Here is a 10,000-nt window from a genome sequence, read left to right on the forward strand (position 1 = left end):
CTGACTTGAGCCTGCGATCCAATGGAAAAGCAGTACCTGATCATCGGTTAACTGTCAGCTGACCTCGATGAGCTTTATGGTCACCTGATACTGGTCAGCGGATACCTTGTTTTGACAGGTGCAATTAACTCTAACATGGATGGATGTCCACTGTCAAAGATGTTCCCGCCAACAAACGCGGGTTGCACCACACATTCTCACATTGGCATACATGGAGGGGTGGACGTACGGTCAACCAAAATTTCTCACCCATAGTGCTCCGCGCGCGGGGAGCTCCGCTATTAATTTACTGAATTGGGATTTTCGACTTATCTTTTTTCTGAAATCATGTCCTAAAGGCAATTTTGTTTTTAATTACTCCTCTAACGATTCATGACTAAAAAGAGCCTCACAATTTACCTCTTACTGTCACAGATATAAAGCAATTGTGAAATTCAAGACGGCATTTTATTCTTTTTACTTGCCAGTGGCCTTAGCAATGCACATGGTAAGCTATTTTCTTCTTCTTTTTGTTGTTGAAAGGTGGTAGGAGAGGCATTCGTTTGCTCGTTCTTTTGTTTATGCCGTATTTGTCTCTCCATTCCATCATGGACTGCAAAACAGCCGTGTTTTTGCGTTGGTCGAATGCGTCTCCTTAAGCAAAAGGTCTGGTGCGATTGTGAAAACGAAGAGCGAGATTGGGGACAGACGCTAAACATGTTTCTCTCGTAGGGCGTGTGAGGGCCCCCGCGCGCGAGAATTCGTGTCTTGAAGAAACGAAACTGTAAACAGACAGTTTTGTAGTCTAATTCCATCATTGCATCATTCATCCGTTCTGGTTTTCACTGGCGCTTAAGCATCAGCTTCGGCTTTATATGTAGGCGCGTCAACGTCTCCTTGATTTGCGTATTCTGTTTTTGACAAAAGGTACTTTCTTTACCGTGACTGGGACTATAGAGAAGCTTTGTTGTCTTGTCGCTAGTATCCCCGTACACTTACCCTCACAATCCAGTTTCAACACAGGGGACAGACCATAACTCCTGGAACTCCATTCCCTACTCTTCAGAATCGTGTGTTGCTTCTTTTACGTTCCACAGGGTTATGAGTATTGAAGGGTTGTGGGCTTATAGTCCTTCTATGAAATGACAAGAGTGTCCAACCGTTTCCAAATGAGATAAACTAAGAATAAAGCCAGTATTCGAGCCAGGATTCGAGCCAGGATCCGAGCTAGGATCCGAGCCAGGATTCGACTGACCTAACCGAGACCTAACCTAACCGAGACCTACCCTAACCCTAACTAGACCGAACTAGACTAGAACCAACGCAAATAGACCTAACCTAACCGAGAGATTCGAGAATAAATAGCGGAGAAAGCTCATCTTAGCTCGAATCCTGGCTGGAATCCTGGCTCGGAGTTTAGGTATCCTCTTTCCAGATGTCACTACAAGAGCAGTATTTTCTTTTGAGTTATTTGAAGACCCTGAGTGTCCTCTAAAGAGAATAGCGCGCCGACAACTGATAAAGCCGTTTGTCAATCAGACACTAATTTACTGGTCATCTTTAAAACTGCCCAAGTGTCTATTAATTGTCTTAAAGCATGGGACTACGTACTGGAATGGGTGTTCCTTGACAAAGAGAGCATAAAAATCCAACAGTTTCAACTCGCTTTACCTTCATTCTGTTTATTGCTTGGAGTCTATAATATACCGAACAAGCTAACTCAGTGTTGTACCCAATTCAAATCTCCCGGGGAATAAGATTCTTTTTGTATTGTATTTGCAATATAATGTTGCACTCACTTTTTTTTTATTAAAATGATATGGAAATACCTGAAGCAAAACGTTTTATTCCCAAAGGGTTTGAATTGGGTACAACATTGAGTTAGCCGATTAGCTCTATTGTACCAGTGCTTTGCGACTCATAAGCAAGTTCAGAGTTTCAAAAAACTTGCGCGCGTTGGGATAAAAGCAAGCATATATTTAAAAAACCAAAAGGTATGTAATGCAAATTCTTGCAGCCATTTACCATGATAACAAAAAACCCAATTATATGCTTGTGTTTGTTCCGATGCGCACTTTCGTTTCTTGAAACTCCGAACTGCGTGGCTTATTGGTTAACGACGTCCATCCCTAGGCTGCTGTTATTTCTATTACTTTTAATTGTGTGTTGTTGTTTACTCTAGGCTGGCATAAAGGACGGTGAATCACATGAACATGCTAAGGTTATTTTACTAGCGATGGGGGAATTCTTTCAAATTCAGGTAAAAGGTTCTCTCATTCATGCCGTAAACCTTGAAGAACTGAACTATTCTTTGATTGCTCTTCGCGTCACGGCGGCCAAGTTGGTGGAAAAATCATTAGCGAAAAATTCTGTTGGGAATTTGACTCTATTATTATGCAAAATTTGAGCCATATTTTTCTATTGTTTTGGCACCAACATGGCCGTCTTATCACGTGAGTGCATTCAAACAATTTCTTGTTCTTCCTTTGGCCGATGAGACCCACTCCTTTCAAGTCTCCAAATGTATCCCCGCTCTACCAACCGCACTTGTCACCCTGGTCAGAGTTTCTCTCTGTCCTTGTGTGGACCCAATTCCATTAGTAGGGCTAACGTTCACACGAGTTAACTGAATAGAGTATAATGTGAAGTGCTAGATTTCAATCCCATATGAACCATGTGAGCGTTAGCCCACACAAGGACAGAGAAAAACTCTGACCAGGGTGGGAATTGAACCCACGACCTTCGGGTTAGATCTCCGCCGCTCTACCGACTGAGCTACAAGGTCAGACGGGAGCAGGCCGTGGGAACTGAAGATGTAAAAGTCTTTTAAATATAAGTGCTACACGGCCAACGTTTGTATAAACGTAACCTTCCCTTGTAACGTTCACATGGTTTACATGGGTAGAAAACTAGCACTTCACATTACCCTCCAATAGTTAATTCTGTTCAAATATATACTTCTATTTTATTCATCGAGTCCTTTCACGCGAATACATGAGCCCAACAAATTGACCTGCTTCCCACTGTGTGTGGCTTTTTATCTCAGTTGGTAGAGCATTGCACCGGCATTTTGCAAACGTCTTGGGTTAAATCCCATTGAAGCTAACTGAAAATTTCAAACCATTACTTAAATTGTCCTGATAGGTGCGAGGATCATTGCCCCCTTCATGAGAGCGCTTAGTTTGTATACTGTCCTGCACAAAAAGAGACTTGAATGCGAATTTGAAAGGGCAAAATAGTGTCAACTTCAAGAATGTGGCCTGAGCAAATCATGATTTTAGAATTCTTTTCATTGACTACGACAAAACAAACTGGTTTTTTTTGCGTTCGGCCGCTTCATGAAGGAGCGCAGCGATCAGCCTGCATGTGAACGGTTCGCATGAATTTGAAGACAACGTTGATGGACACACAGTCCAAGTACGAAAGAGTTTCATTTCTGTACTATCGGATTAAGTTTGTGCTGCGCTCTCAGTTCGCACGGTAACTCCTATTTTTGCAGTCTCGTTTGTCAATGCAGTGACCGGCTCTGTCAATATTAGCATAAGGCTACTTCCCTCCTTCAACGTTCGCTTTGTGCTCCTAATCTGTACAAATTGAATGCAACTTTGCAAATTCTATAGCGCACGAAAAGAATGCCGCGTCCCTTGTCAAATTCAAGTTGTCTTTCCTGTATCCATATTGCGGTTCATGTTAACCTCTTCTTTATCGCCAAAGGACGATTACCTTGACTGCTATGGGGATCCTTCGGTCACAGGAAAAGTAGGAACAGACATTGAAGAAAAGAAGTGTTCTTGGCTTGTTGTGCAAGCCTTGCAGAGAATATCCCTAGAACAGATGCAGATATTGAAGGTACGAATGCATTATCACTTTGGCGCTTGAGTGTAAAATGAACGAAACCAACCCATAGACTAGTTTCACTTGACAAGGAAGAGGGGTGAAGCCTTGATGCCTTATAGTGATGTCTGTGGTTTACTGTTGATCTGCTTTTAGTCATAAGATGTCTGGCATTTCGCCGCTTGCATAACGTAGTCGAATGGTTTAAGAAATAAAAAAAAGGACATCGTTTCCAAAGGTTAATTCAGTTTATATAACTACTCCTTTTCAGGACAATTACGGAGTAAAAAATCCAGCGTCGGCTGAGAAAGTTAAGGCACTTTATCATGAACTGCAATTGAAGAAGATTTATCAAGAGTATGAAGAGGAGAGTTATCAACGCATTCGTGAGTTGATTACACAGAAATCTGGAAATCTACCCAAAGAAATGTTTTTAGAATTTGTGAAGAAGATCTACAAGCGAGATAAATAAGGAAAATAATGATAATAAATCAAATGTAGGAATAACTATCATCTTACGATAAAGTGGTCTTCGATTGAGTGTAGAGATAGAAAGCTATGGAGGTCGTAAGAGATATGACCTGGATTTTGCAGATTTTTGTAAGTTTGGTAAGGAGGCGGCATGGGTCAGTAGTTAGGGCATTGGGTTTGCGCGCGGTTGCCCCGGGTTCAAATCCCGTTCTGGGGCCCGTTTCTCGAAAGTCCCGAAAACTTTTCGGGCCCGAAAAGCCATCTGTGAAATTGTCAACCGCTTGTTTTGGAAAGCCGATCTTTTAACATGTTTTCAAGGTAGTAAAAAGAAAGATAACTGTGAAGTTTGACGAATTGAATCGTCTCCGTTCTTGAGATACAAAGGGAATTGTGACATCCGAAAATGGCCCGTAAAGTTTGGGGACTTTCGGGAAACGGCCCCCAGGTCTCGGGTTTGGATTTGTTTCGGGTTGTCCCGGATTCAATTCTACCAGCCAGTTGGGGTTCTTAATCGTGTTTCTGTTAAGTATGAAAAGTGTCTTTCGGATTATATAAAAGTGGGGTGCCTGTAAACTACATGTAGCTTGATAGTTAAGTGCACTTCCACTATAAACAAAGCATTTACATTTGCATGTACATTTTTACAGCGGAACTCTGTTACCCTTAAAATGGCTGCACATACAGACGTTTATAAACCCTTCGTAGCGCTGCGACCCTCATGCCATTGTGTAACAAAAACAGTGCTTCAAGCGCTGGAACAGCGACCATGTTGTTGTACCCAACTAATCCCCCGGGAATTGAGCTCTATTATCATGCAAACGTTTTCTGTTGTTTTGGTGGAAATACAAGGTCACTGATCACGTGGGTGAAAACACTCTATAGCAGAAGGCTACGGAAAGAAACAATCTTTTTTGGGTCTTTTTATATACGTGGTCTATCGACCACTTATTTATTTTTCTAAAAGGTTTTTACAATTGGTTTTTGTAGTCAATCCTAGGGTTTACAAAATGGTTTATAACAAAGATAAGCGTTGTTCAAAATCCAATTCAAGGTTCCCAGGAGGTAAACTTAGCAGGGAAAAAAATCGCCAATTAAATGGTGTTTAAAGCAAGGAAGGACGGGATGCATGTGATCACTCATGAAATCGAGGCGAAATGCCAGCCAGTCCGCCAGTCCAGTCGAAACTGGGATCTAAAATTGAACTACTCGAGAGACCTCGAATCACGAAGAAACTAGTATGCGTTCTCCGTTGTCGAACGCAATACGTTAGCAAAAGTTTACATTTCCCATGGGCCGCCGCCTTCTTGGGCGTCTCTCTTCGTTAACCATATATATTCTCTCTTGCTTCGTTTAGTGATTGGCCTAAAAATCTAGCGTCACAGCAAAAACAAAACCAATCACAACCTAGCGCGCGGGTTTTGATTGGTTCCTTGTAGTGTTTGCGCCGGTTGTGATTGGCTTGTGTAATTATTCCTTTGCATTTGGTTTGATGCCACGCAATTGAAACCAATTGACTGGAATGTTTAGGCAATTATAAAAATTAAAAGATAAAGGAAATGTTTGGAACATCCAAAAACATCACCTTGATTCAAATGAATTCGACACGTAGTCGACCTTTGGATTGCTCTTTGAATTATTCTTGAATTACTTTACCATTTTGTAAAGCAAGACTCCGGGATTATTTTACTATTTTCAAGTCCTTGTGCCACCTAAGTATTTTACATACGTAAACGCCAAGTCTGGCAAGGAGAGAAAAAATTGCATTTTGTTTTCTGCTTGGTAGACTGCCAGCAGTCCCTTGTAAGTCAATCGAACGCGCCTGCTTTAGGGTGCATTCGATTGAACCTATTCCGGAATAAGAATACGTGGCTCTTTTGAAGCAACAAGGATAATAAAGACATGTTTAAAATAGCATTTTAGCAAGTGTTTGAACGAACGAAGGATTTCTAACTTCTATTCCATGTATTCCTATTCTGGAATACGGTCAATCAAACCCGCCTGCTTTAGTCAGGCAAGCGAGCCCAGGGAAATGAATGATGATAGAGCGAGACAAGAGGGCTCAACGACGACATGGAAAAATCTAGTATGTGATGTTTAATTAAAGGCCTTTCCACACATGTGGACTACTCTGTGTGTAATAATTAAGTACCGTGGGAAAAAAAGAGGCATTCCTCAGCACCAGCAAGCAGAGTGCCAGCAAGCTCTATCACATAGTTTCACGTCTCCAGCCAAATTGTTTTTTTTTTTATACCGTCTGAGTTTTTACGGCTTGTAAGAATCATAGTTTTCCAGCAAGCACACCTTGTTTAGAATAAAAAGTTACCAGGAAAATTGCTTTTTGTAAACTTCCACCTTTCCATTTTTTTCAAGAAGTTGAATTTGACGCCACGCGCGAATAATAACCACTTAATTATTGGTTCCGAGGGAAACAGTTAATTTTGTTTCCTGAGAATCTCAGTGTTTCCCCGAGGCGCAGCCCTCAGCTATTGGCTAACCATTCTTAGTAACCAAGCATTTTTCTTCGGTTAGCTTTCAATAAATTGTTAGGGTTAGCTTCGTTTATATACTTTAAAATGCAGCCGTTGTTTCGGTAGTGCATTGCCGGTTTTCACTGTCACACCATCATCAAAACCATTCAACAACTAAAGTCAAGAATCAAAGAGATAAAACAAGATGAATATTCAAACAGTCTCGCAAAGGTTCAGGTCTGTGCGATGTTTCGTGCGGGAGATATTCGAAGAAATGTTTTACTCAAATTTATAAGGCTTTGTACAGAGACGCCATGTTTGTGTCCCTTTCAGGGGCACAAATATGGCGACCGGAAGCTAACAAAACATATGTCATCGAGTTTTGCTATAAAAAACCAATAGTCGTTTTCTGAGGGCTCATAAACAGCTATATGAGTACTTATTCTGATACAAGGACTGTTCAGATTGCAAAATCTCAGCGGATAAGTCACCTTTTTAACCTACGTGATAGCATAGACCAATTCGGCTAACTCAATGTTGTACCCAATTCAAATCTCTCGGGGTTAAGATTCTTTGTGTGTTGAATTTGCATGACAATGAAGCATTCACATTTAAATGATATGGAAATACTTGGAACAAAAAGCTTTATTCCCAAAAGATTTGAATTGGGTACAACATTGAGTTAGCCGAATTGGTCTATTGCAGGTCTACCCAAATGATAGCGTTTTCTGTAATAGTTGTTCATATTTACTGGACGACTCTTAGTCAAGGATGTGGGAAAAAGCAAAACTGCAGTATTGCATGTTGAAGCAAAGCTTATAGCCTAAAACATTGCGTTCTAGTTATTAATGTTACGATTGTTGCTAGCCGGGCCCGGGTGGCGTCCTTTTCGCCTCGTCAAAGATCAGTGGCCCGTTTCTCGAAAGTCCCTAAACCTTTCACATGTCACAATTCCCTCTTTATCTCAAGAAGGGAGAGGGTTTAAGTGTTTCACAATCCGCTTTTAGTTATCTCGAAAAAACATGCTACAAGTCATCGATCGACTTCTCGAGAAGCGGGCCCCTGGTCACAATCGGTTTAGAATTAATAGCCCTTTTCACGGTTAGTTTTTCTCATTTGCTTTACAATATATTAATCTAGCATGTATGTGGGGCAATTTTAGGCTATTTTGTAGTTTTAACCCAAAATTGCCTTGCATCCACCAGAGATTATATTGTAATGCAAATGAGAAAAACTAACTGTGAAAAGGGCTATTGCGTCCAAGTTAGTTGTTGATGATTGTATCCGATAATTAAATGTGACAAAATTTAAACTATAATGAGGCAGAAACCCGTTCCTAGCCCTGCATGATTTAAAGCGATTTTAATAAAAATAAGCGCTCTTCACATTAATTCTCTATCCAGACCATTCCACCCTCCATGCCATCCCTCATTTTTTTTCCGGGATCATTTGTGGTCCAAAATGTGATCATTTGCGTTCCGGGATCATTTACGGTCCAATATGGGGATCATTTGCAGTCCTGGTATCATTTGCGGTACAGTTTGGGGATAATTTGCGGTCCTGGGATCACAGTACTCATTTGAAATGGTATTTTTAGGAGTTAGTCCATTTTTAGGGTAGTCCATTTGGGTACGGTAGTCCATTCCATGGACTGGAGTCAGTATTTTGTCCACCACCCCACTGAGCAAGCTTGCCTTATTGACATATTGGCTCTATTAAGCCCTCCTGACGGGACACATTCTCCCGTGGGTTCGCTTGCGTGACTGAAGCGGGCGGTGCGACTGAGTCAAAGGGATCTGCGCATACACCTCCGAGACAGCTTTCAACTTCGGCGAAACTTGCGTTTACGAACAGTTGTAATTATATGTAAAATTAAGGTAAGCGCTTTACTATGTAAATCACCAAATAATATTTAACTAACACCACGAGAACTACGTCAAGGATTCGCTTCGTAAAATATTGCACCGCCTCCAGGAATTGGCAACCATATGATACCGTAAACACAAAGTTGAGGCTGATTTTTCCAAAAGGATACAGTTGAGTATTGCGAAATTTTCTTCTACGTTTCTTTTTCTCGACAATTTCTTGAACTGAGAATCTCCGCTTTTAACAAATCGGGATTATGGGCATATCGTGTCGCGGGGGAAAGCACTATAGCGTGAAGTTTGCCACCCTGTTTAACATACAACTGAATATTTTTATTCAAGTAAGATATCTGCCGATACTTGACTAATACATGACTCTTGATGGGATATTTTCATGACACCAGGTTGCTCCGTTACCGCTTTGTCTGCAATGTTTGATCAAATACGTGACGCGAGGCCTTAATTTAAATTTATTCACATCAGTTGGCGGCATAGTTGCTCGAGTCGATCATGTGGTCAGTAATGCCTTCAGTAAGCTGACTGATAAGATTCGTTTTAGAAACACCCCTGCTGAATGAGGCAGAATTTCAAATCAAAGACGGGGCAATAGACCAAATGAACTTCATTCGATTATTTTTCAGGAAAGCACCGCTTAAATAAACATTCATTTTATTTGTATATTTTCGCTGGCATCTATGTAGGGTGAAAAAAGCGAATGCACGTGATTAATTTACAACTCTACAACATAAATCCGTGTATTTTCTGATGCGCTGAAAGAAATGTTTCGGTGACAGCAAGGATATAGTCAAACAAACACTATGAGGCCTGTCTAAACAAAAGCAAGCATCGTGGCTTGAGGTTTAGCCATTTTGCAGTCGTGTAGCAGGACCTTCAGTGCCAAAACCTTTATTGACAGACAGTATATTTGCCGTGAGAGTCCAAATCGTCAACTGGGACACTTGTGCTTCGTTCGCGAGAAAATTGTACATGGCACTCATGCACTTGTAAATTAACGCTGCCATCGACGTAAGGTGAAAGCGAATGCATAATTAATATACAACTCTACAACAAAAGTCCGTGTATTTTTTTATTATGTGCTGAAAGAAATGTTTCAGAGACGGCAAGGATAGTGAAACAAACACTATGAGGCCTGTCTAAACAAAAGCAAGCATTGTGGCTTGAGAGGGCCGATGTTATGTTGTAGCCATTCTGCAGTCGTGCAGCAGGACCTCAGTGCCAAAGCCTTCATTGACAGTATATTTCCCATGAGAGTCCAAATCGTCAACTGCGACAATTTGTGCTTCGTTCACGAGAAAATTGTACATTGCACTCCTGCAGTTGTAAATTAACGCGATGAAGAACATAAATTAAGAACCTTCATCA

General features: G+C 41.1%; 2 protein-coding genes across 2 annotated transcripts in view; both read left to right on the forward strand.

The window, feature by feature from the left end:
* LOC138022388 (farnesyl pyrophosphate synthase-like) overlaps positions 1 to 6,614 on the forward strand; it is an 18,933-nt gene extending 12,319 nt beyond the window's left edge. The window contains exons 7-10 of the mRNA XM_068869509.1: positions 415 to 487; positions 2,162 to 2,239; positions 3,694 to 3,828; positions 4,085 to 6,614. Of these exons, the coding sequence (XP_068725610.1) occupies positions 415 to 487; positions 2,162 to 2,239; positions 3,694 to 3,828; positions 4,085 to 4,285 (487 nt within the window). The 3' untranslated portion in view covers positions 4,286 to 6,614. The remainder of the gene's footprint in view (positions 1 to 414; positions 488 to 2,161; positions 2,240 to 3,693; positions 3,829 to 4,084) is intronic.
* Positions 6,615 to 8,477: 1,863 nt separating this feature from the next.
* The window catches only part of LOC138022384 (solute carrier family 22 member 15-like), a 32,189-nt gene continuing 30,666 nt past the window's right edge, over positions 8,478 to 10,000 (forward strand). Inside the window, exon 1 of the mRNA XM_068869503.1 lies at positions 8,478 to 8,629. The gene's annotated coding sequence lies outside the window, so the exon portion shown is untranslated. The remainder of the gene's footprint in view (positions 8,630 to 10,000) is intronic.

Source organism: Montipora capricornis, chromosome 10 (assembly GCF_036669925.1).
Source record: "Montipora capricornis isolate CH-2021 chromosome 10, ASM3666992v2, whole genome shotgun sequence".
NCBI classification, from domain to species: domain Eukaryota; kingdom Metazoa; phylum Cnidaria; class Anthozoa; order Scleractinia; family Acroporidae; genus Montipora; species Montipora capricornis.